Source organism: Acomys russatus, chromosome 12 (genome assembly GCF_903995435.1).
Source record: "Acomys russatus chromosome 12, mAcoRus1.1, whole genome shotgun sequence".
Classification (NCBI taxonomy): Eukaryota; Metazoa; Chordata; class Mammalia; order Rodentia; family Muridae; genus Acomys; species Acomys russatus.
In genome coordinates, this window is record NC_067148.1 from 34,117,926 (window position 1) to 34,145,136 (window position 27,211).

A 27,211-nucleotide genomic window follows, 5' to 3' on the forward strand; every position below is an offset into this window, starting at 1 on the left:
CCTAGTCTTGGAAGGCACGGTTCCTGCATACCCAGGATAGTTACTGTGACAGGAGGTGCATGGAAAGCAGATAGAAAAGACAGGCAGCATGCTAATAAGGAGACTGTTGAGAAACTGCAATCTGCCCTGCAGAAGAACCGTGGCCATGAGCATGCCAAGGCAAAACTCAGAGGCAGAGCATCTACACAGTGGGTCTGGTGGCAGTCAAATCCTCTGTGTCTTACCCTTGCTCATTTTTTAAATATGAGATGTTTTAGCTTTGGCAACAGTGCTGGTGATGCAATGATAATTTGCATGGACAACGGGAACTTCTCCCCTCTGCAACAGAGGTGCATTCTTACCTCCAGCGCCAAAGTAAAATAAATCTATAATCAGAAAAATATGAATCACTCTCATTTTCTTCTCTTTTAATCTTGGAAGATGGCCAGTCTGTATAGCCAAAAAAAAAAAAAAAAAAAAATACTGCAAGCAAGCCAAAGAAAAAGGTTGTGGGGCAAACCAGATATCTAATAAAGAAAGGAAAAGGTCATTTCAATGCAGATTCAATTAGTTTCATACCCAAAGGTTTCCCACAGGTTCCCAACACAGACCTGTGAGTGGTACTGAATGAGACAAAGATGCCCTTTTTCTGAAGAACTGGGACATGTCCCCATGGTCCACGACACAGGCAGAAAAACTGATTTACTGGCCTAATTCCATTCTTAAAATTTGAAACTCAAGTATTGCATTGGTCCCTTCTGGGTATTTTTCTGGCATTTCACCGAGGCTAAATTGTTCTCTATTTCACTTTCTACAAATTGATATGTATGGCTTGGAGCACAAACACGTGTAAAGGTAAATTTACTCTCCAAACGCTTGAACAAGTAATGCCAAACTTTTGGGGGAAAGAATTTGTAAGAGAGGAAAAATCAGATTTAGCTATCAACTAAAAGTAGAGGAGGTATCACGGTGTAACAGACAACCTTGAAGGAGGATCAAAGAAAAATAACAACCAACTGATCAACAGACAATGTGCAGAGACAGGGCTATGACTATCATTCATCATCACTCGCCCTCATAGATGCTTTTCTATATTACTATAATCTCTTGCAAACACTGGTTCAGAGAACGCTATTGTGTTCATCATCCCCAAACAGCTGCCTGGGTCACTCCTATTTATAAATTACTAAGCTGTCCATGAAATTCAGATGACTCAGATTGTGTCTGCCATATATCATGGCCCATCAATCATTTGTACTGTCTAGACACAAGACAGCAAAGCAGTTCTTTCTACTTGCCCTAGTTAGTTTCAGCTATTAATTTATCTGTGGGAGTCTCCACTGAGAGAGTGCCTAGATCAGATTGGACTATGGCTATGTCTGTGAGAGAATCTCTTGGTTGATGATTGGTGTGAGGAGACCCAGTCCACTGTAGGCAATACCATGTGAAGTTATTTGAAAGAACATGGCCTATAGGTTCATAGGCAGTGGTGCTATTAGGAGGTGTGGTCTTTTTTGGAGTAGGTGTGGCCTTGTTGGAGGAAGTGTGTCACTGGGGGCAGGCTTTGAGGTCTCATAAGTTCAAGCCAAGCCCATTGGCTCACTGTCTCTTCCTGCTGCCTACAGATCCTGATGTAGAACTCTCAACTACCTCTCTAGTAGAGTGTGTGCCTGCATGCTGCCATGTTTCCTGGCCATGACAATAATGGACTCAGCCTCTAAACTATAAGACTGCCCAATCAAATGTTTTTCTTCATAAGAGTTGCCACCATCATGGTGTCTCTTCACAATAATAAAACCCTAACTAAGACATTATGCCTATGTAGGTAATTTGGATGGTGTAAGAAAGCTAGCTGAATGAGCCAAAAAAAAAAAAAAAAAAAAAAATGAGCTTTCGTGCAGCCTCCCTCCATGGTCTCTTGTTGCATGTTACTGCCTTAAGTTCTTTATCTGACTTCCATCAATAATGGATTGTGATTTGAAAATGTAAAATAGCACTTGTAAAATATACCCTTGCAAGTTGTCTTTGGTAAGTGTTGTATGTGAGGGTGGAGGAAAGAAATCACCAAAATGGCTACTCCATGATTTAGGGGAAGGTTTTTAGTGTGTGTGTGTGTGTGTGTGTGTGTGTGTGTGTGTGTGTGTGACAGAGAGAGAGACAGAGAGAGAGAGACAGAGACAGAGAGACAGAGACAGACACAGAGACAGAGAGACAGAGACAGAGACAGAGACAGAGAGAGAGGAGCCAGAGGCATCTGGAAGTTTCCAGAGTGGATAGGGGGGTGCGGGGGGGAAGCAGACTAGACATGGCCAGGGCTAGGGAAGCAAGAATGGCAGAGAATAGTGAGACTGGTGGGAGCAGGAGGAAAAAAAACCTTGTCATTCTGCAGAGAATGAAGGGGTTTCCAGGAGAAGAGAAGCATGGTAACTGCAGCAGACTGGAATCAAGTGAGTGGAGGAGGAAGTGAGAAGAGCCAGGATGGTACCTGGGCTCTGAGATGTACAAGTATCAAGTGTGTGTGAATATGGGGGTCAGAGTGGACTGAGATATGATGATGAGAGATACATGTCAATATAAAGCTGTATGCCGCTTCTGCCAGAGGCAAAGAAAATGACTCCTTTTGGTGGATAGAAACACTTTTTATAAGTTTCTGAGAGATGCTGCCTTTTACCTAACCACAAGAAATCCTTCTTAGCCCAGCTTGAACTGAGCCTAAGACTCGGTTTGGGACCAGGTCAGTGATCCTGCCTTTTTCATGGAGAAGGAAAGAGCAGGTACCCTTTGAATATCACATGTGTTTTATCACAGTAACAGCAAAGGAAACTAGTATGTTACTGAGCATCTCAGTGGCTGAGAGTACATGACAGGAGAGTGTGTCTCTAGGCTAGTAAGGAGCAGGTAGTGAGGGCCCCAAGGCTAAGTCCTAAAAAAGGAAAAATGTGGTGTGTGTGGTATCACAGACTGCCGAAATTTACACAGTAGCCTGTTAAAGAGAGGTGAGACTAGAGGATGGGAAACCATTATTGAACCACCCTTCATTTCCAGAAATGGAAACTAGGGCCAAATGTAGAATTTCTCAGAGTCTCTTCCTGTGTACAGTGTATGAGTCACACAAAAGGGAATGATTCAAAGCAAGCAAGAAGAACTGCAACTCGGGTACAATTTAGTAGCTGGGGCCTCACTCTGGATCCCCCTCAGCTCCCTAGTCTTATGGTCTCTGCAGGAAAAACAAATTCAGAGTACACAGAGAGAATATAGTGTGGAAGATAGCGATCTTATTACATACAGAGCAAATGGGTCACTCTAAAGCAGCAGATGTAGCCAGTAGCCAGAGAGACCATTGTGTCCACCTACATTTAAGGCAGGCAAACAATCTGTCTAAGGACCCCTGACATGAACTGTTTGGGGTTACGGATTAGAATGCTTTGATTTGTGTACTTGTTCCCTAAAGGTCAATGTGTTTAAAAGTCTTGATGCCCAGAGCAGCATCGTTTAAAAAAAAAATGTGCCCAGAGAGGGTCAAGGGATCCTAGTCTCTTACTATTCCTGTCTATGAGTCCTGATTCATAATATAAACAGTTGGTTCTGTTATAAAAATTATGTAACTTGAGAGGACAGTGGTTATGCTGAGGTCTAAAGCCATCTTTATTTCTGGAGCACCAGATCTAAGCTCTCAACCATGATTCTTTACCAAAAGAGGATGAAAAAAATAAGTCTGAAATGCAGAGAGGTGTAGCTCGGAAATCTTTCTGCAGGTATGAAAAAATAGAAAACACACACATAAGCAAAGACACCAACGAGAGAATGGAGGGCAGAGTGGACTGCGAACAGGGTCAGGGGCAAATTCTGCTGTGACAGGAGTAGGCTGAGAAAAAGTGACGATTCATGAAATCAAAATCTCAATGGCAGTAACAGGTTATCCCCCTTGTGAGTCGGACAAGGCGGTCCCAGGGTCCCTCACATCAGCACATGCTGCTGTCATTCCTCCTGGTTGCCTGCCACAAGTAGCTTGTAAAAACCATACTTTTGAACACACCACACATTTTGGTTGTAGAACAGAGAAAGTATTAGCATGGATGATAAAACTCCCACTGCTGGCTAGATTTCATAGTGCTGGAAGGTGCTATGCAGACCACTGTGGAGAAAATACATAAATGGTCTTGCCCAGTGCTGAACCAAGTTACACCACTGGCCTGCAAGAAGTGCACACTGACGCTGTAATGGCATGACTGTTATGACTGTTGTGTGGGTAACCGACTGCTCTCTGATTGGATTTGAGGCCTAATTCCTTGGCTAGGAAAGTCACGGGCCATATGGTCAAACTCCCTTATAATTTTATATTCAGACTCACAGACTGGAGCTGCTACCAACTTACATCAGGGAAACTTCTTTTTGCAGTGGACAATAGTGGAAAAGTGAAAACATGACTATGAGTGCTCAGACACGGATAGGGCATCCATATCAGCATCACACCCCTACAGACGAGGAGGAAACTTGAGCCCCTGCCCCCGTTGGAGGAGCTATTGGCAGTTGATGGCTGGTTGTGGAAAGGGAGTTATTTTTTTCTTTGGCACTGTGGCAACTGGTAAATTGTCTATGCCCAGTGAATGGCCACAGCTCTGTGTAAAAATGGGCTTTACTAATTAAGCACAGGCAGCTATTTAAAAATAACAAAACAAAAGCCATACAATTATGAGGGAAATATTTTTGGAAAGACCCAGGGCTAATAGAGGGTAGATATGATCAAGACATGTTGAATACATGCGTGAAAATTTCAAAAAATACATAAAAATCACTGTTTTTCCTTATATTTATAAGTGTATGATATATAAATATATACCAATACTAACATGTAGGTATAAATGTGTGTATACCATATATGTTTATAAATATATAAAGGTGAAGATCAGAGAGGAAGATGAAAAAGAACTGGAAATCTAAAGGAAGAGATGGCCTGTGGTTTCTTCTTTGCTTTATTCTTGCATTTTTATGCTCTTAACAAATCTTCAGGAAAGGGTATTAGGGCTATATGCTGTGCTCACATGATAAGTGAAATGGCCTCTTGCTTTCAAGGAGTTTAGGACCGAAGATTAGCAGAGTTCAATGGAAAGCAGGTATTACTTGCAACAAAAGTAGGTCCAATTTTCAGAACTGAGGTTCAGAGAAAGAGGATAATAAAAAGAGGCCAGATGGGGAGAAGATTCCGTCGGGCATTTTGTGAGTTTCCACTCACAGGTATTCCGGTGTAATTACTCTACTTCCAGGCTCTGAGAACTGGAAGTTTTAGGACTTCCGGATAATTCCTATGTTCAGGCAAGATTGAGCAGGACCACATCAGTGGCCACTTGATTTAATGATTCTCAAAAGGCTACACATGGGACTGTTTTAACGATGGACAGAAGTAGTTTACACAGAGTGCTTGGCACACAGACAAGGTCCTGTGAACACAAGCTGCTCTTATTAGGAAGGGGCCACAGGCCAGTCTCCCCTTCTTGACCTCTTCATGTACCTGCCAACCACAGTGAACGTTCTGGGAGGTTTATGAGTGTTTGATTAAAGAGGGACAGCAAGCCTCCTGTTTCCCTACCTCACAGCCTCAGGCTTGGCAGCAGACAGACATACTATGGGGCTGCAGTCCCGCATGGAGATATGTGGAGGGGTCTTTTTCCTCCCTGAGGTCCAGAGAAAGCCACAGGACTCCTGGAAGACTTGTCCTGGGTAGTTCTTCTCTACCCTGCTATAAACCTGACTGAACATTCAACTGAGAGACATATCGAAGAAATTCTGGGAAAATACAGGTGGAGTTAGAACTTACTTGAGCGCCCAAAAGGAAAAAAAAAAAGTAAGGAATAGACATTGTATAAAAAATAGTGTCTCAGTAAAATTTCCAAAATATTGACTAGAAGCACAGGCTGGCTTATCTTAAAGTAAGGGCACAGGACCCTCCTCCCTCCCTCCCTCCCTCCCTCCGTACCTCCCTCCCTTCCTCCCTTCTCTTCTTGTTTTCTTCTTTCCCTCCCCCTCCTCCATCTCTTCAGTTCTCTTTCTTAGCTTTAGTCTAGAGCAGTGGTTCTCAGCCTTCCTAATACTCTGAACCTTTAACACAGTTCCTCAGGTTTTGATGACCCCCCCAACCATAAAATTATTTCGTTGCTACTTCATAACTGTAATTTTGCTGCTCTTATGAATCATCACATTAATATCTGTGGTTTCCAATGATCGTAGACAACTGTTGTGAAGGGGTCATTTGACCCCAGGTTGGAAACCACTGGTATAAACTATGTCGGGGACTATAATGTGCCAGATGGAGACTGGAAATCAGTAAACCGCAGAACTCCAGCCTGTTGTATATAGCCATGGTTTTTAAACATTCAAACTATATTCTTTGTCTTTTCTTTTTCTAGAACCAAAACAGGCCAAACTCTAGACAGCAAGAGACTCACATGACAATGCAGCCAAGTGTGCAATTCTTGCCTACAGGAGACTTTCATAATGCGGAGTCAATCCAATCCCCCTTAGACGGAGTGTCTGGCAGGAAGTCAGAGAGCAGCTGGTGGCGTCATTAAGCTTTGGTGGAGATGATGTAGGGGAATCAGCCCTCAAGAAGAGCAAGGTAGGCGTGACTCTTTGGAGTCCGAGTCCTCTCCCTTACTCAGCTGGTCCAGAGCACGGCCTTGAAGCCAGACTTTGTGGCTCAGCCCAAGCATTGTGTTGATGAAGGAGGAAGGCCCTTGCTGCAGCCTGGCCTGATGGCTGTCACAGTCAGACCTGCAACACAAATGACTCAAAACTGATGTGACATGGTGGTGACAAGGTGACCGGTAGATTCTTTTTTTTTAAGATTTACTTATTATGTATAGTGTTCTGTCTGCATGTACACATGCACAACAGAAAAGGGCACCAGATCTCACTATAGATGGTTGTGAGCCACCATGTGGTTGCTGGGAATTGAACTCAAGACCTCTGGATGAACAACCAGTACTCTTAACGTCTGAGTCATCTCTCCAGCCCTGGTCTATGAACTCTATTTCCAGACACATATGGCCATACTGAGGCAATGTCTTCAGATTCCCACTACAAACCTTCATGGTGCACAGTTACTCACCTTGACATTGGACCTCTTGCCTCTTATAGCAAACAGAAAAGAAAATTGAAGTATAAATAGCAAGGCTATCGAGAAGGCTGGAAAATTTTAATGTTTTCTTTTAAATGACTGAAAACTGTCTGCTGTAAGGCAAGTCTGTAACGTGACATGAAGCATTGTAAACCCTGATGTCCCCTCGTCAGCCAGTGGACAGGCTGGTGGGCATCTCAAATGGGGATGGACCAAGCATGAAGATGTATCACCTGACTATATGCACTAGTGTTGTGTAGCTGTGTCAGGATGGAAGCAAATGCAATCCACCTCATTAGTGGTTTCTGAGGGCTGAAGATGTGACTCAGTGAGTAAAGGCACTTGCTGCCAAGCCTGACGACCAGAGTTCAATTCCCAGCACCCACACAGTTAAAGGAGAAAAAAAAAAACAAACTCCTTCTAATTTTCCTCCAACCTCCACACACAGCGCACGTGCACACACACACACACACAAATATAGTAAAGTTGACATTTTAAAGTGTAATGCTTTTTAACTGTGAGAAGAATCCCAGGGACAGACACATGATGGTTTCCTATTACTTATTTCCTAGTTTTAACATGCACATAGAGAATGAGGGTCTGTGTAACCTCCACATGGAACACAGGCACACATTCTTAACAACAGGGGGAAAGCTTCTCCTTGCTCCTAGAGACATCAGCTGGGCTGTTGATCAAGATCTTCCCTGAGGGCTAAGAGGAAAGCAGGGAAACAGTCACAATCTTTTTAATCTCCCACAGAACTTTAGCGTATCTATGTTTCATATAATAGGAGCTTTTGCCTGGCAGTTACAGGGACAAAAAAAAATCTGTCAGCTCATTAATAACAGTCCTGACAAGGCAAGGAGACAGTGTTGTCTGTGCCATAGAAAATACTGTCTCGGGGAGACTAAAACAGTACCACGGTGTGCTTGGTAAATGTCTCTTTACTTGTCTGCTTCCTCTGCTGCCAATGGCACTGCCAGTCAGTGGAGTCAGCACCGTGGGTAAAGCAGGAAATTGCTTCAGTTGTACATAACCCCTACTGGATGTTAAGCCAACAGGACAGTGACAGTAAATCAGTCTTAGACGGTTGCTGCTTTACAACTTTATGAGCTGAAAAAAAAAAAAAAATAGACTACCCTAGGTAGAAGAGGAAGAATAAATAAAAGCCGTTGGCTGAGTGTGTGTGTGTGTGTGTGTGTGTGTGTGTGTGTGTGTGTGTTTGTCTGTGTGTGTTAGAGGAGATGTTTCTGACAACCAGGAAATAATATGGAGTCTCATGGTCTATCTCCTCCTGTAGTTCAATGACAGAATTAACAAAGTTCAAAGGGATGTACCATAGACAACAATAGTGCACTCAACAAGGTCAGAGGCTAAGGGCAACCACAGACTCGTAACCATGTCGCTCTTACACTAGCAGATGGGTACCCGTCTTATGAAGAACTACACAGTTCCACTGTGCATAGGAGACCATTACGCACCAAACCAGTCCTCTCCTTTATACAGCGAAGCTAGACACAGTGCATTGGAAGATGACCTCATTCTGTAGCTTCCTGGGCAGCCAGTCACAGCCATGTGGCTTAATTCTCACCAGTGGAGACATGAGGGAAGCGACGGATTGCACCACGAGCCTGTGCATGCCTGAGTTTGCCTGACCCGCCTCAGGCTGGAACACAGACGCACCTCTGACCCACGCGGACACTGTGACAAGCGCGGCACGCTGAGAGATGATGTACCATCCTGAATGGAACAAAGCTGACCCAAACTAAGGAGAGGTGCATTTCTTTCTATTTCCACAACATCCTTGAGGCCTCTCCATAGCTGTGACTTAGCTGTCACCCTCGCACATGCTGTGGCATTTGGAGATTGCTTCTGCAAACCAAGAAAGGGGGCAGCAGAAAAAAGGGTTAATGCTGCTAGCATCTCAGGCAGTTGTGTTGTTTGAGCTTCTTGGAGAACTCAGCAGCAGCCTGGGCATACCCAAGGCTGTGACTGGATAGACACACATAGAGTTTGAAGCAAAGTCTTCAAGTCACAATAGCAAAGTTGCATGGGTTTTATTTACTCAATGGTGTAGGAAAGTTAACAGACAGGAGAATATATTCGCAGTATCTGAAGCCAGAACTTAGTAACTGGAATTTATCTGCCAGGAGACCAAGACAACCTGTCAACTGACAAGAAAATCATGGAAAAGCAATTACAAAAATGAATATTCACAGGTGAAGTCTAGTTGTATGGCACTTGTATGAATAAAAGCCCAACACTGCTACCAAAAAAAATGTGAGTATTTCAACATCAATAGGATTCTATGCCACTCATTAACATGGTAAATTTAGAATACTAGACAATACCTGCTGGGCAGAAACTGATAGGTCCCAACAGAGACAAAATAAACTAGTCCAGTGGTTCTAGAAAGCAGTATAATAGTATTGGGGGGTTAATATTAAGGAAATTAATTCTGAGATGTCTTATGATCCAGCAGCTGGCTTCTGGTATACATAGAATGGTTATGCCTAAAACAGAAAGATGTATACACATATCTATCATATATATATATATATATATATATATATATATATATATATAGAGAGAGAGAGAGAGAGAGAGAGAGAGAGAGAGAGAGAGAGGGAGGGAGGGAGGGAGAGAGAGAGAGAGAGAGAGAGAGAGAGAGAGAGAGAGAGAGAGAGAGAGAGAGAATGCAGCCTTGGCCAGGAGAGATATCTTCATGGGTAAGGGTGTGAATTCAGACCCCCAGCACCCACATCAAAGCTAGATGTGCCAACCCGGAATCCCAGGTTTGGGGTGGAGGATGGAGACAGTAGAATCCCTGGTGCTTGGCTGACTCCAGCCAAGGAGAAAAACACCAACCTCCAGGCTCAGTGAGACACTCGGTCTCAGTGGAACAAGACAGAGTGATAGAGGACACCACAGCCGCCTCTGGCTTCCCTACACATGTGCCTGTGTCCCCAGCATCAACAATGCTGAGAGGCTGGAGAGCTGAGCATCTCACACCGCCCACATTGGCACATGGCTCTCAGGTCTTTCCACCACCTTTCAAACTCTCAGATTTCCTCTGTCCTTGCGCTGTTGCCATCTTCCTGTCCACTGTCATCTATTCGGGCATTGTGTGCTATGCCCAGCCATGCCCTCTGTAATTAAATATCACTGAAGTTTCCGTCGCTCATGCAAAGACTACGATGGGATCTCATGGTGCTGGGCTTGCACTAGAAGAGCTGATAAAATGCCTGTCTCTCCTTTTCCTTGTCTCTCTTATGAGATGCTCCTCCACGCCTCCATATTTCCAGCTTAATAGTTGCGAAGGACCTTCACTAACTCTCCATGAACATGCTGAGAGAACTGAACTAATGGATTTTCTGAAATATCAACAGTTATTTATTTTTTTTAAACTGGAACTTTTAAGTTAGTCTAAGGCAGAGTTTGGGTGGCAACTTCACAGGTGAGAACTGGGGCCAACAGGAGGAAGAGAAGGTTCCAGAACAGTGGGAGGTCTGAGGCTTGTGGTCCTTAATCAAGAGTGAGGGAAATGAAATGGCATTTTATAATTACTTAAACTCACTCTCTCTCTCTCTCTCTCTCTCTCTCTCTCTCTCTCTCTCTCTCTCTCTCTCTTGCTCTCTTTCTCTCTTGTGTGTGTGTGTGTATGTATGTATGTGTGTGTGTGTGTGTGTGTGTGTGTGTATGTGTGTGTGTGTGTGTGTCTGTGTAGGCTCAATTTTCTTAACCAATATATTTTATTAACAACTTAGTGACCAAGCCTACGTCACTTATAACCCGACTAACCAAAACAGTAGGAAATGAGGATTAACGGACACAATAACAAAACCTTAAGGATATCAGTTCTGAGGAACAATTCTCCGGGCGTGAGCTGCAGGATTTCTTCTGCTGGAACCTGGGGTAACCAGAACCCAGAACTTCAGCAGGAGCAGGAGCCCCGAAGCCTTCCCTCGAGCGGTCTTGAAGTGCAGAAATAAACAGCCAAATCTATCCCAAGTCTCCAAAAAAAGCCCTGCCTCCAGTGCTGGGCTCATTTATATATCTCCTCCCAGAGTCTGTTTAAGGGATCTTTTCAGCTGGCAACAATTAAGCTCCTGGCTGAGGTGGTTGGTCTTCTAGTGAATTAACCTCACCTGTTCTCTCAGGAGACCGTTCTGACCCCACACTTGAAACCCTAAAAAACAGGTTTATCTCTCCTTTACGCGCGCACGAGCGTGCGTGCTTGCGTGTGTGCGTGCGTGCGTGTAGGTGGTGCTGGAGTTCGCCCAACACGGATATATGGATGCGGGAATCAAACTCTGCTCATTGCCAAGAGTGGCAAGAGCTCTGAGCCCAGGCACTTCTCCCCACCCTGACAGACATGAGCTGAACCCCCACGCTCTTTGAACACAGAGGGCCTAATATGTCCCAGGTAGGATTTAACATCAACAGAAAATCTTCAAAGAGACTGTTAAACACTGCGGTGACTCTCACTCTTTGTCCTTCGTTATTTTATTTTTTTTATTTTTTTGAAGGTAAGGAGCAGAATAAATGTCCCAAGAGTTTTTTTATTTGAGTTTTCGGTAAATTCCCTGATTTTTTTTTTTTTTGTCAATAGTCACCTGGTACCTTGTACACAGCCTTCACAGAACCTTGAAGAAAAAAAAAATGTCCCCAGAGTGTTTAGCACATCTGTTTTTTTGCGATGATGGTGCTGGTGTGTGGTTTGGGGGAGTTTGTTTGTTTTCTAGACACGGTTTCTCTGTGTAGCCTTGGCTGTCCTGGAACGCATGCTGTAAACAAGCTAGACTTGAACTCACAGAGATCTGCCTGCCTCTGCCTCCTCAGTACTGGGATTAAAGTTGTCCACCACCACACCTGGCTGATATAATTTAAAAGTCTGAAGGTATCTGCAAAGACCCTGCCCGATTTCATTTTGTCATCTGTAGTTAAGGCTACGGTGTTTAGATGTGAAAGCGAACTTTTTCGCACGCAGATAAAAGGGGCTTCGAACTCCTGGGATCTAGAGCTGAATTTGTTTTCTTCTAGGACTCCCGCTCCCCTGCCCCCCACCGTGTCAGAAAGTGAGGTGTGACTTTAAGAACCTGGAGTCGAGAGGCGGGCCTCTGCCTCTGTTTGCCCGTGGATTGGCCAGGCCTACAGGAAGTGGGCGGTGAACGTGCCGCGTCTGTTATCGTCGGCGCTGCGCGGCTTAGGAGACCAGTAAAGAGGCTTGCTGGGGTACATCATCTACCTGTGTCCCACTCGTGGGCGTGGGACGTGGGTGGAAAACGGGTCCCCTTCCTCCCGCTGTGCTCCGAGCAGCGGCCGCCGTTCCGCCAGCTTGCCGAGCCGCTGCGGGCCGGAGGCTGCCGGAGCGCCTATGGTCGCGACCGCGTCCCAGCCCCGAGCCTAGGCGCCCCTTGAAATCTCTCCACCTCCTGTTCTGCAGGTTCGCTTGCGGCGGCGTCATGGCTCAAAGGGCCTTTCCGAATCCTTATGCCGATTATAACAAGTCCCTGGCCGAAAGCTACTTTGATTCTACTGGGAGGGTGAGTTGAGGCTTGCCTGCGTCGCCACCTATCCTCTGCTTCCACCATCCTGGAAGGACTTCACTTCTGCCTGGGAAGATGGGGCCGCCCATCCGTCCCCTGCTAAAGATGTGTGATTGGATCAGACTTACATAATATCTAAGTCAGGATGTACTGAGTGAGCCCTGCATAGGGAATAAAAAAGCCATTGTCAGCATCACTAAGTTGGAAGGAATAACCTCAAATATTAAGAATGGCGTTTATAAAAATTGTCTTCGAAGTTCACTCCCTAAGTGGCATTAAGGGGGCTGAAGAGCCTGGCTGTGTTCATCGGTGCCATGTTATTCCTTAGTGAGTGTGCGCAAGTCTGGGCACAGTAATGAGAGCAAACCTGCCTTTGGGGAGGATGTCTTTAAAGGCACGGTGCTGAGAGAAATGGGACCAACAGGCCTGAAATAATTTGTAATTTTACCTTTTTTCGAAACCATCGTTAAAGCTGAATGCGGACAGCCAAAGATTAGAGAAACCAAGAGTACTTTAAACATTACTTTGCATATCAGGAGGCACTTGGAGGAGAGCCTGGGGGTGTGGCACCAGGGACCTGTTTTCCTCATGCCTCTTTGGCGACTATGGAAGGCACAGCTGGTTTGGACAAATCCCAGAGAGAGAGAGAGAAAGAGTGTGCACTCGCTAGGTAGCCTAGGCTGAACTCAAGGTAGCCCAGGCTAGCCTTTAAATCACTATCCTCCTGCCTCAGCCGCCCCGGGACTAAACGCGTATGCCGCTGTACCAGTGGACGTACATTTTTTGTTGTTGTTTTTTGGTTTTTCGAGATAGGGTTTCTCTGTGTAGCCTTGGCTATCCTAGACTCGCTTTTGTAGACGTACATTTAAAAAAAAATTTTTTTTTTATCAGCTTATTTCTTTGAAATGTGTCAACCTTGGGAGGGGGCAGCAGAAAATGTTTTATGATATGATACGATAGCTGTGAGAGTTCGCATCTCCTGGGTTTATGTGGCTCTGTAGGCTCACCCCGGAGAACACTTTGGCCATGCAATAAATAGGAGGGGGCAAATGATGGAAGTGCAGTGTTGGAAGGGCACCAAAGTATGTGTCCTGCTGGGACAAAGCTTTGGGTAATCGCCTGGAGTCCCCACAGCCACCTGGTCGCCATATAGGCCTGTGTTCTGCCTCCCTCAGCAGATCTGAAGCTAAGGTGTGAGTCAGTCTGTCTGGTTGGAGGAGGGCTTGCCGCTTCATGCTAACTTGGCTGAGGGAGCACTTTTGACGAAGTGCCCTCATGAACAAAACTTTAGTCTTAGGCTTCAGGCTGCTCATAAGTCAATGCTTTCACACACTTAATTATCACTGTTACTGTTTTTACTTTTTGTTGCCTAAAAAAAATGTATCCACTCATTGCATGTGTGTGATGTGCATGCCCGTACACGGTACAACCATGCAGAGTCTGTTCTCGCCTTCTGCCCTGTCAGGGCACGGTCTGTTATTTCTCCTGCTATGCAATGCACTCCAGGCTAGCTGGCCCACAGCGCCTGGTTGACTCTTGTCTCTGCCTGCCATTTTTGTTGCAGGAGTCCTGGAATCAATGTACTTTGAAAAATACCTTGCTACATGCTTCTTTTTATGTGTTCTGAGATCAAATTCTGGGGAGTCAAGTTCACAACTTTTGTGCACTAACATGTTTTGTTCAATTGACTCGTTTTCTTTGGAATTTTGAAATGCTAAGCCAGAGCTCAGTTTTTAGCCCAGGCTGGCTGGCCTTTAACTCAAAGTAATCCTTCTGCCTCAGCCTCTGGGGTACTACTAGTATCATGTCACGCTGCGGAGTCTCAGTGGCGCCCTATGCTGCATCATGCGCAGCCCTTACCAGGGATGCCCCTCAGAGGCGAATCTCTGACAGTTATTAGCATTATTGTTTGAGCATACTTATGACACTGTCTTCTTCCGGTCTTAAGTGCCTCTTTGCACATCTGTGCCAGAGCTTGCATGTGTGTAGGTAGAGGGTAATGTCCATTGTTCCCTGTGGAGACAGGGCCTTTCTGGCATGGAGCTTAACAAGTAGGGCAAGACTGGCTGTGCAACGAGTCCCAGGAATCGGCCTGTTTTCTCTTCTCTAACTCTGAGACCATAAGCACATGCTACCATGCCTTGCTGTGAGCATACGCCAGCATACCCTGCTATAAGACATGCCAGCATGCCCCACTGTAAGTACATGCCAGCGTGCTCTCCTATAAGCACACACCACCATGCCCTGCTGTAAGACACGCTAGCATGCCCCACTGTAAGTACATGACCGCATGCCCCACTGTAAACACATGTCAGCGTGCCCCCCTTATGAGCACATGCCAGTGTGCCCCCTATAAGCACACACCAGCATGCCCCACTGTAAGCACACACCAACATGCCCCCTGTAAGCACATTCCAGCGTGCCCCACTGTAAGCACGTTCCAGCGTGCCCCATTGTAAGCACATTCCAGTGTGCCTCCTATGAGCACATGCTAGCATGCCCCCTCTAAGCACATGCCAGCATCCCCTGTGGTTTTGTGCACTGGCTCTCAAGGTCAAACCTAAGTTTTCATGCTTGTAAAGGAGACACTTTACTATCAGATCAATCTCCCTAGCCTAAGGTGTCCTTCTTAAAAATGAGATTATAGGGCCATCAAGATGGTTAGGCAGGTGAAAGCACTCACCAAGCAAGCTGAGGACCCAAGTGGAAGGAGAGACCTGACTCTGGACAGTTGCCCTCTAACCTCTACCCACGTGCTTGCCTTGAGTGCATAAGCGGGTGCATGCAGCCAGACTAAGAATAGTAGAGACTCTGCTGATGGCCAGCGTAGGTTGCATAGTGCAGTCTTGATGATGAAGCACGCTTCTGCACTTGTAATGTTCTTCGCCTCATTTTGAAGTGTTACGGTTTTGTGCCATCCCAGCCTGGGAGTCATAGCCAGGCTCTGAATAATGTATACACTAAAGCGACTTCTCAATACACTCAGTCATTTAAAGTGCACAGGACTTTAAAACTACTTCCCAGGAGCCTTTAAGAAGAGGATGCCTTTGTAAGGAGGCAGAAGAGATAGCTGCAATTAAGGGCACTTGTTGCTCTTTATAGAACCTAAGTTCTGTTGCCAGTACCCATGTGGCAGCTCACAACTGTCTGTAACTCCAGTTTCAGGAAATCAGACACCCCCTTCTCACCTCCCAAGACAGCAAGCACACACATAGTGCACCAACACACAAGTCACCAAAACACCCATACATATATAATAAAAATAAATCTGAAAAAAAGTTAAAGGAATATGTATGCCTATGACCTGTGAACCTCAGGTTTGCACATCAGTTCTATAGGCCCTCACATGGGTGTCACTAACCCCAGGGTCGCATCCTTCGAGTACCCAGATTCTTGTCATACAGCTTTGGCTGATGAACAGTAAAATAGTCACTATTTACCTCCCTGAGTGGGAAACTCCTGAGACACAGGGTGGACAGCCTTTAAGAAACCACGGGGTAGGTGTTACTCTCCGATGCCAGGAAGTGAATGCAATATAAACAAGTTAGGTGTTAAACTGCGTGGTGGTGGCTCATGCCTTTAATCCCAGCACTTGGGAGGCTGAGGCAGGCAGATCTCTGTGAGTTCGAGGCCAGCCAGGTCTACAGAGTGAGTTCCAGGACAGCCAGGGCTACACAGAGAAACCCTGTCTTGAATCACAAAAAGAAAAATAAAATTACTTTTGGGGGGAGGGACTAGGTCTGATTGTGTAGCCTAGGCTAGCCTCAAAGTAGCTGACCTGCACCAGCCTCCCAAATGCAGGCATGTGCCACTATAACCTGGCTCATGATAATTTTTTAAAATAAACATGCTGGCTTAAATAACAATATGAGCTCCCTATGTGGTTTCTGGAAAACCTAAACCTTTAAGGCTGCTTTAAGTTTTGCATGATAATATTTTATTTCCATAAGTAGAAAAATGTCATCATGAAGGTCCTGTTAATTCTGTTAATGTGATCGACTTTTACTCATTTTCAAAATATTTTCTATTGATTTCTACAGCTGACTCCTGAGTTCTCACAGCGCTTGACCAGTAAGATTCGAGAACTCCTTCAGCAAATGGAGAGAGGCCTAAAGTCAGCAGACTCTCGGGATGGCAGTGGCTACACCGGCTGGACAGGTATAGAGTGCAGACTGAGCTAGCATGCACACTGGTGAGACCCAGAACAGGACCTTCCCAGGGCTGCGAGGTGTGGGCACAGCCTGCAGGGCTGCACAATCACTTCCAGTGTGAACATTGTTTAGGGCAGGTATACTACAGATGTTCATTCCTGATGCTAGGGTGTTTACTGTGAAGAGAACATTATTTTCAGCATGATGTAGTTCATTAGAAGAGTGCCTGAGACAGGGGCAGAGGCTCCGTCTTCAGGGTAAAACAAGTCTGTGAGTGTCACCTTTAGCAGCCATCCCATAGCGTTGATCTGTAAGGCTTACCGTTAGTGCCAGTTCTGGGGATGAGCATCTTCTGCTGTCCTTGTTGGCTAATGTTCATGTGCTTTCTGTCTACCAGACTTGCTGCTGATAGCCTGCAGGGCAGGGAAGAAGTAGCCACTGCTTTGGAGGAAGTGAGAGAGAACGAGGAGAGCTGCAGGACCGCAGTTAGCCTCCCTGGTGCAAAGACAAGAGGGTGCTGTCTGTTAGAACATTAAAGGAAGCAGTCTAGGGGCACAGGGCTTCCTACACACCATGCATTTTACAAGCAAATGTGGACACTGATCTGGCGCTGCCAACGGGAGGAGAGCTGCTGTGTGCCAGAGATTGGCTAGCAACAGGCTCTTCACAGCCCTCCTTAGTGTGAGAAGTCACATTTCCTTACAAGGTCAGGGAAGACAGATAAAATCTTTAACATAATTGCAAGGAGCATGAAGCCAACTTTTTTTTTTTTTTTTTTGACTTGGTCTCACGATGTAACCCTGGCTTTCCTAGAACTCACTGTGTGGATTATGTGGTCCTCAGATTCATAGTGATCCACCTTCCACGTTACGGGACTAAAGACACGTGCCACCATGCCTGGTCTAAAGCAAGATTACATTGGCTCATAGTTCTTATAGTTCAGTTCAGGCACCATCCGTCAAGCACCCTGAATTGCTGGGGTTCATTGAGAAGCTGAAGGTCATGTAGTTCCTTTTTTTTTTCTTCCGTATTTTCTTTTTTGGCTTTTCGAGACAGGGTTCTCTGTGTAGCCTTGACTAGCCTGGACTCGCTTTGTAGACCAGGCTAGCCTCGAATTCACAGCAATCCGCCTGCCTCTGCCTCCTGAGTGCTTGGATTAAAGGTGTGCGCCACCACCGCCCAGCAACAAGGTCGTGGTTTAAGCTTTTTGGCTGCAATTCATCTCTGGCTCCTTTGGCTGCCAGTATCTTTCCTCAAGAAGCTCGCTCTTAGTGCTGGCTCCAGAAAGCAGTTGCCATGGCAAGTGTCTGTGGCACCCTGGCACTCTGAGCAGTTGAGGATGTCTTCAGTCACTGGTGCATTTCAAAGGAAGCATAAAATCTTATAAATAAGCTTGCTAATAGCTTTTGAGGCAAGGTGCCTTATGTCCCCTCATCGAACACTATTAAAATGCCTTTATTTCTACATCAAATAATCTGTCTCCTCCAGCATGTAAAGGTTGTCCTGTGCCAGTATTCAGTCTGAAAAGTGAAAAGCTCTGAGGTGACTAAAATAAAACGCTGATTCAGCTACAGAAATAATAATCTGTGAGCCTTTAGTGACCTCATAGCTTACAGACAACTGTATAGTGACAGCTGCAGTGTCACTGCTGAGCATTGCATCCATGAACAGCACAATGGGAATGCTTGGTGCTGTGTGTCAAAGCAGTGACTACCTGCTCATATACACATGTGTCATCTATGTGTGCCCAGATAGCTTCTAAAAATGATGCTTTTTAAACCAAGAGACTTGATTTTGGCTTTTCTTAGTATGATTTGGAATTTGGGACCTTACTTGTTGTATAAAGACTGCCGTAATGTTGCTCTTTTTGCTAACTTAAACACTGACATTCAGTGCATATTTGTTGTCAGTAGACAGTGAAAGCTGTTACAAGTTGTTTGCTAGGTTACAGTGCAGCTTGTATGAGCCAGGGCTATGGTTAAATTGATGTCTTATTCTCTAGTAGACATGAGCCTGATAGCCAGTGCTGACTCAGCTAGAATTAGGCTTTGGAATGTAGTGAGATTCATCAGTTTAAGCGTCTTCGTTGGTGCTTCTTGCACTGAGAAGTCATGGAGGGACAGCTGTAGGCTGGCCTGGTGACCTTGGGTGTTAACAGCGGGCCCAGGCTCCTCCCTTACTGTTTTGTCATTCCTTACCCACTAGTTCTGCTCTTGGTAAAGACGGCTGCTAAGGGCCAGCTCTGGCTGCTGGAGGGAAAGGGAGCAAAAGAAAAACTGCATTCCCTTCCCTTAGGAAGACTGTGTGGACGCTCCACTGGGTGTTCACGTTCCACTTGGTGTGCACTGGCCGACGCAGAGTCTCATGGTCACTGCTGTTACGAAAGAAAGGTGTCTCACTCCTTTAGCTACAGTTTCAAAGAAACAGACCTTCAGATAAGACCTGGTAGTGTCTCAGAGCTCCTGTCTGTAAGCAAAACTATCTTAAGTATGTGCTGGGCTGTGCAGGCAGTTGGTCCTCATCTTTTTTTCCCCCATCTGCAAAGTCTCTAACATCTGTCCACTTGGGTCAGAGTTTTTCTAAGAATGAACTTGCTAAGGTCTTAAAATGTTCTTAAATCAAATAAGTGGTGTTTTGCTCCCTCTTTATTCCCAAAGGAACTCAAAACAATTTTCTTGGTTTTGGAACCAAAGTCTTCATCTCACACATAGTGGGTTTTCCATAAAGCCTGTCACGGAGATATATCTCAAAATGCAAAATCCTAAGACTGTCTGATGCCCAGCGCGCCTCCCTCCAGCAGAGACTGAGGTGGGGCTGCACATGTGCCTGTGTTCTCTGACTGATGAACTCATTCTCCACCTCCCTTTCTTCTCCTTTGGACCCTTTTTTGCTTTTGTGGGCTCTAACTGCCTTTCTTTGCTTGTACTGTACACACACCAGTCACTAGACCCCAAGATTTAAAGCCCCAGAACAAAGCTGCCCAGCTCCGTGATGCCTGCCTCTCCGTGCTGTGAACTTGTTCTGCTGACCTTGAAGATGAAAGGGTTCACCAGAGAGATGAGGTACCGTGAGTTCAGTGCTACATGTACTTACGTCCAAACACACGGACCCCCACGGCATTTTCTATTCCGGCTTTCAGTGAAACCAGAGACGAACGGGGACGAGGTACTTTGACTTCCTGCCAGGGCACCTCTGCATGACACGTGCTTGGCAAGATAACCATTACAATTAGAAGCTCACCATCTGATTTGTTATGTTTCATTCACCCTAACATTAGGTGTGGGCTGAGAGTTAATTTTGGCTCAGATAAGCGTAAACTTTGGTATAATCAATGTGTACAATAGCAAGAATTAATATGTACATAGCTAACAAAACTAGGAGTAAAGAAAGGGCTGGCAAGATGGCTCAGGGTAAAGAGCTTGATGCCCAGGCAGGGCGCTGGAGTTCCCTGGCACCCAGATAAGAATTGGGAGAGCATAGCCGCCCACCTCTAATCCCAAACCCAGCAGCCTCTTGTAACCCCAGCACTCAGGAGGTGGGGAGGGTATCGTTGGGAACAGACTAGCTAGAGTAACCAGATCTGCCAGCTTCAGGTCTAGTGAGAGATGCTGGCTCAGCAAATAAGGTATAAACTGACCAAGGAAAAGACCCAAGGTCAACCTCTGACCTCCACACACTCTGCCTGTATGCATGCAAACACATGCATGCTACATAAAGACACACTGACGACAGCGGGGGAGGAGGCGGGGCAGACCTCACTTTTCAAACTGTTCTGCAGCAGGACTTTACCTTTAAATGGAGCTTGAGAATATTTTATAGGACTGGGAGTGTTAACTGTGTGGTTTCAGTAGAATTTAAACCTTGCACCTGTGAGATCCATCTTTAAACCTCGTACACCTGCCATTTACCCTTTTACACTTGTGACAGAGAGGTAAAATTCTGTGACCCCGGAAAGAAAAGCACAGAGATGGAAGCATTGTTCCTATGGACTGTCACTGTGACATTTGCATGACAGGGGTGAGAATGTGTATACATGGACATGAGTGACCAGTGGTGAGCACACACACCATGCTGAGTGCGTCCCCTTAACCCACTGTTCTGAACCTCGGAATAGCTCCGTGGTGCGGAGTCTCCCCAGGTTTCCCATGTCACACTAAAAAGCAGAGCAAGGCCACATTCTTAGGTGGCACACCAGCAGGTGACAATGACGGGCTGCTGTCCAGCAGGCCTGGCTCGGGAGTCATGTCCTTTGAGTCCTGAGTGAGTCTGTGTGCGTGTTCCCTACCAGCTGCTACACTTGTGTCCCTGTGTACTTTCCGTAAGTGAAAATTTTCTTGGGGTCTCTGATGTGGAATAGTTTGAGCCATGGCACCCCAGTACCTTACTGTGCAACGTTTTAGAATTGCTTATGACCCCTCGGAGTTCAGTAGATTTCTTTAAAGAATTATGGCAAGAATTTGCAAAGTAGAGAAACAAGCCTTATTACCAAGGCAGCAGAGGGAAGCCTGGGGTAGGTTATTTAGGATCGGACAAAAGTAGACCCTGGAAGTTTTTCTCAGCATCTGTAGCCAGAAAACTGATATGCCTGGCATTCTTTTGTAGAAAGTGTTTTCCTGCTTCCTGTCCTACAGTTACACTCAGTGTAGATTCACAATAAAACATGAGTTGGTCAAGGAAGCGTCTCATAACGGCTAGTATTTGAAAAGTGTTGGGGGTCTTCTGCAGTGAGTTCTCATCCGCCATCTGACATTATTGGCAGCTGTTAATAAGTGATACAAATGAACAGCCTCAGACATTTCACCAGAACCCTCCCTTATAATGTATGACACTGAGGGCAAAGCCTGTGCCAGCCTTAGTCTCTGCCCCCTCCCAGCAGGCGAACAGGCATTTGTGCTCACGGTTTAGGAGCAAGGGAAGCATATAGGTGTCTTAGACACAGAAAACATCAGGAGTGGAGCCCTACAACCAAATCTGCGGCCAGCTGCTGCCTCTATGGTGGGAACAGTGAGTCTAGGACTCTCCACAGGCCGTAGAGCTACCTGGCACTGGGCTGGGCTGCCTTTTGTTCTAGGGTAGACCGTAGATCTTACAATGGTGTCTAGAGTTGAAGACACACAAGACTAGTACAGAGCCCTTGCTATAAAGGGCTGGTGGCCAGGGGAGTGTCACTGTGTTAAGAGTAAGTGTTTACTGTAAAACACTGCTTCTCTGACAGATAGCAGCAGAGGGTTAAATAAACCCAAGGGGGGCTGATCTCTCGGTGTCTTTAGGAAGCATGAGGAGAAGTGCTAGCCTCCATGTAATGTCACTTTTCCCTGCTCTTCACTCCGCTGGCTCCTCGGAGAAAAGCTGATCAGCTTACACTTTAAATGAGAAAAACGATGCGCTCCGAGGGCTCAAGGGGCCCAGCTCGGAAAGGCATGAACAAAGCTCCTGTTAGGCAGCTCAGGAAGTTAATGAGGCTAAGATTGGCATGCCCGTCCTCTTCTCGAGTATTAGATAACGTTTTAAATAAGACGAGCTGCAGCGTGGTCCCTAGAGTAATATTAACTTAGGGCTCCAACTGCAGGTCGTTAGTGTTTCAAGATGCCGTCCTCTGATCTGCCACATGTATAGCTGTTAGCTGCCACGTTAGTGTGTGGAGCTCAGCTACCGTGGACACTAGATTTACTTGAAAGAAACCATTCTGGCCAGTTGTCTTCTCTTTGCTATTTGAGCTCTTCTTATAAGAAGCTTCTGTACCAGCAACAGCATTTTACTGTCTAATTTGAGCCCTGAGCAGGTGTCCCCTTCACCTTCATGAGAAGCACCCGTCCCTCCAAGCCACTGCCATTGGACGGGGATGGACACTGGGTTCACTGGAGTCCTTCTTAGCAACCACTGGGCAGGTAACTACGCCAGGAGTGTTGCCTGATCCGTTTCTGAGCTGTCGTACATCAAAGCATATAATGTTGATGCCGTTGTACTCTGGGTTATCTCAGTAAGGCACAAGTTTGAAACAAGTGCAGGCTTGAGATGTGCAGAGTGTGCTCAGGTGAAGCACAGAGAGCAGACGTTAGTGTTTGTAACCACACAAGAATAAATGGTAGAAGGGGAACTGAGGAGATGGCTCGCCTGAGTCAAGTGTTCGCCATTGAAGGATGAGAAGCAGTGGAGAGGTCCCTAGCACCCATGTAAATTCTGAGCTGGTGTGGCGGCTACCTGGAGTATTCCAGCATTCTGAATGTGGACACAAGATTCCCCAGAACAGCCGGGTGCAGTGGCATACCCAGCATTCAGGGAGGTAGAGGCAGGGGAATCTCCGTGAGTTCAAGGCCAGCCTGGTCTACAAAGCTAATCCAGGACAGCCAAGGCTACACAGAGAAACCCTGTCTCGGGGAAGAAAAATAAATAAATATTTTTTAAAAAGAGGCCCTGGCTAAATGAGTAAGGTTGAGAGTAGTTGAGAAAGACTCCTTCCTGACAGCAGCCTTGGATCTACATGCGTGTGTGTGCGCGTGCACACACACACACACACACATATACACATATATATGCATGCACACATATATAAACATGCATACACACATACAAAGAAGAAATAGTAGAAAGGAGAGCAGAGTGACATAGGCAGTGGCCTTTACAAGAGACCAAAAAGGCTGCAACAGGGCCTGTCATTCCCATTTTAAATAACTTCTACTCAGCATAATGTCATGTGCGTAGTCGGTGTTTAATAAAAATATTTGAAAAAGGAATGTTTAAAGGGAGCACATCTGCATTGATGTTCTTTGCCACTACCTGTTTAACCCAAAAGAATTGCTTAAAATTAGGTGCGAGGGAAAAAGGATGAAAATTCAGTTCAGCTCGTGTCTGTTAGGATGTGATTCAGTTCATCACCTTCCACTCTGGTCCAGCTGAGATAGGGATTCAGGGATTAGCTGACAAGTTTTGCCATATCTGCTTCGAAGCTGGTAAAGAGCCGAGAGTTGGGGCCTCACATTCTCTCACCCCTTGGCCTATACCCCCAGACTCCAAGAACACCTGATAGGCCTGGGTGAGCGAGCATGCTGCCTGCTAAACAGGAAGGCAGGAACAGAGGAGGACAGGGGACTCCAGGGGGCTCCTGGAAGCCAGGCAGCTTCTATCTAAGAACACTCCTCAGTCCTCACAGATCAGAGGGAGGGGAGGTGCTGAACTGTGGGGACAGGGAGAGGCTGGTCCCCTCTGCCCTCACCCCTCAAGTGAGAGATCTGAGCTGGAATAAAGCGAGTTAACATCCAGTGATGTCCACTGCCTAATGGGATTGGACACTTAAGTCAGTGTCAATAGCCAGGAACTGTTCCTGTAAGCTACGTTACTCGGTGGTCCTATAGAGAAGCAAGAGTGCTCAGGCTTAGCTTAGCGAGGCTTAGCAAGGGTTCGCACAGCTAGGAAGGGCAGAGGCAGTCGTCGACCCCAGCGTGAAGAGCCCACTTTAGCTTATCTATCACCCGTTATGCCAGTAAAAGACTAACAGGACTTCTGTATTTGATCTTTACTTATGAAACGGAGGGGTGCCGGACACTGAGGAAAAAGAAGACCACGTAATGTTTCCTTTGTTCTTCAAGCCTGGTTCCACAGTTGCATGGCAGTTGTGCAAATAGCTAAAAGGGAAAAAAAAGCCATGTTGGAAGGGCCCATTGGGCCTCTTTTGCTACTGTCTGCTTGGGCTAGTATTAAGCAGAAGATGCAGGATCATGGTCCGCTTTCCTCCCCCATTCCCTGTGTGACGCGCTCAGAGGGGCTTGTGCAGCCAGCAACCCACAGTGGGCAGCTACAACTCACAGCTGAATAGACACCACCATGGGGGTTGCACTGACAGCCAGGGTGGATGGGTAGAGCTGTGTACAGTAAAGTCATCCCCAGCAAGAAGCTACTGCCCTAATGGCAGCTAATTCTGTTGATGAGACATGTGCACATGCCCAGTCATTGACACCTAAGATTGAGGAACAATTCTGAAATTAAGTAGAAAGCACCAACTTGATACAGAAAGGCAGGTGGTCAGGTTAATGGAAGTTCATTAGGAGTTTTCATTTTTCTTCCCCCAATATGGAAGGAAGAAAAAAATAGTAATTGATGGTGAGCTTTTAAAGCTTCAATAAAGGAAGAGTTTGACCTTAGATTGGAATTCTTCCTCCTCTTCCCGTTAGTAATTATCTTGACTCTCCAAACTACTGAGTGCTAGTGGACCACCTCTGGCAGCTCCCTAACAGTCTACACTCTTACCTTATTCCTGCCGTAGCTCCTGTGTCTGTGAGAGACCCTGGCCTGCAAGGGGCTGACATCCTCTGGCAAAGTTTCCACTGCCAACTGGTTGTTGAGTAAATGAAGTAGCCTCTAGCATCACAGAGACATATTTGGATTTGAGACACAGTGAGGTCTTGATTGGTCAAGAAGAATAGAACTAATGATCTCCCAGAAATGTAAAGGCTTAGTATTAATTACTTCCCAACAGCTGGCTGTATTTACAGCGCTGCTGAGGATCAGCAGCTGAGTAAGGAAATTGCAGATTTAGAAGTGTCCCTGAACAGTTGGCCCTCCCTCCCCAGAGTGGCAGCTCTGGAAAGAAACAGCCGAGCAAGCCAGGGTTGATGGCTCTTACACAAGTCTTTGGCTTCACAGGGTTTTGTTTTGTTTTGTTTTATTAAAGTAAATGAGTTACAAACGTTTCGAAGCCGCATTTACAGGGTGAGTTTAAGGCAGCCCCAGACATCCTCAGCTGCTTAATGCAGAGGAACGCTTCCAAGCTCCTCGGAGCAGTCACGTAAGGACATTTGCCTCAGTGGAAATGGTAGTTTGCTGTCACTGCGGCAGCCACTGGCGAAACATTGAACATTTGAATGTAGGGATGGAACGGCAAGTTTGCTTCCTGTTTAATGAACTGAAGTGTCTGTGGCTGTAAAGCAGAGGCTAGCATCAGATGCCATAGGACCAGGGTGAGCGAGGAGGTCTCCAGAGTGCTAATGTCACGTGCCTCAGTTTCTCTGGCCTCCCAGACCACAAAGACTGGCAAGTCAGTTTGCTGCGCCTGACTCACGTTGGGAGCCATTGGGGAATACAGGTAACACAGAGTTAAGATGCTTCCCAAATGCTTACTGATCACATTTTCTGGCTATAGGATTCATAAATAAATGTTGTCTAATTACACTTTGCAGGAGAGATCAGATGTCCATTAGTTACCATCTGACCTCCACGTGTGTGCCCTGCGACATACACACACTGAGACAAATATAGTATAGGTTTCAAGACTTTTAAAAGTGTTGTGTTCATGAAAATGTCAAAATTTATCTGGATTCATGAAAAGACAGCTTTTGTATTTTTAAATAAAATACTTCTAACATAGAAAAAAATAGGTGGAGCTTAATTTTACAATTAAGTGTAATCAAAACTTAAGTCACATTTAAATATTTTCTGGGATGGTCCAAAAATGTTAAGAGATAGAAGAAGAAAGTATATCTCTGTTTTATAGTTTTTGCTTAGCAAATAGGGTACAAAGGAACTTCATGTTCTGGTGCAAACCAAAGAACACACTTAATTAAAATGGCTGCTGTCTTACTCTGTGATGGATTTAAATATTAACAGATGCAGCTCTGTCAATCACTGAGCCTCTGCCCAATTGTGGTGTAATCACACAAGTATTTTCCTCCTGAAATTAAGTGCCCTTTAAAGACCAGCAATGTTTTGGGGTTCTTGTTGTTGTTTTGTTTTGAGACAGGGTTTCTCTGTGTAGCCTGGCTGTCCTGGACTGATTTGTAGGTAGGCTGGCCGGGAATGCACAGAGGACTAGTGATGTATTTAAAGATGTGTTTCTCCATGGGCACAGTGGCAGTCTTCCCTTGAGAACCTGGCGTTTGCCTGTGCTGCCATGTTGGTGGTGCGCATGAAGCTGTGGAACTGGGACATCCAGGAGCCATCATTTTATCTGCCTGCCACTTAGCAGTCACCAAGCCCTGTTGATTTACCTCCCAGGCAGGCTCGTTCTCACCGCGTCTCTAGTCTACCTCTTGCCCTGTACCTGCCTCACTCGTATTCTTGAGCATCTGCTACCTACCCTTGAGCATCTGCTGTTCCAACCCATACAGGGCAGCTATAATGACTTTTTTAAAATTATGCTGTTCTCCTGCTTAAAAGGATGTATTTCAAATGAAACCACCATCAACTGGCTGAGCCTGAGACCCAGCTTTGCTACCTCTCTAGCTTTGGGAAGAGCTCTGTACCCTAGGACTTGTCTTCCCAGCATTGTGGCACTGCACTTAAATAAGACTGACATTCTCTCTCTTGTATTAGTAGACAGCAGGGGTCTAGTGCAGTGGGATCTGAGGTCTCAGGGCACTAGACCACGATCTCCTAGCGGCACCAGCATCCTAATAGAGTTCCCAGTGTGTGGGCTACAGTCACTG

General features: G+C 45.8%; 1 protein-coding gene across 1 annotated transcript in view; it reads left to right on the top strand.

Annotated features, from left to right (window-relative positions):
- The first annotated feature begins 12,320 nt into the window (after positions 1 to 12,320).
- The window catches only part of Lancl1 (LanC like glutathione S-transferase 1), a 34,701-nt gene continuing 19,810 nt past the window's right edge, over positions 12,321 to 27,211 (top strand). Inside the window, exons 1-2 of the mRNA XM_051154157.1 lie at positions 12,321 to 12,639; positions 16,683 to 16,800. Coding sequence (XP_051010114.1) covers positions 12,559 to 12,639; positions 16,683 to 16,800 — 199 coding nt within the window. The 5' untranslated portion in view covers positions 12,321 to 12,558. The remainder of the gene's footprint in view (positions 12,640 to 16,682; positions 16,801 to 27,211) is intronic.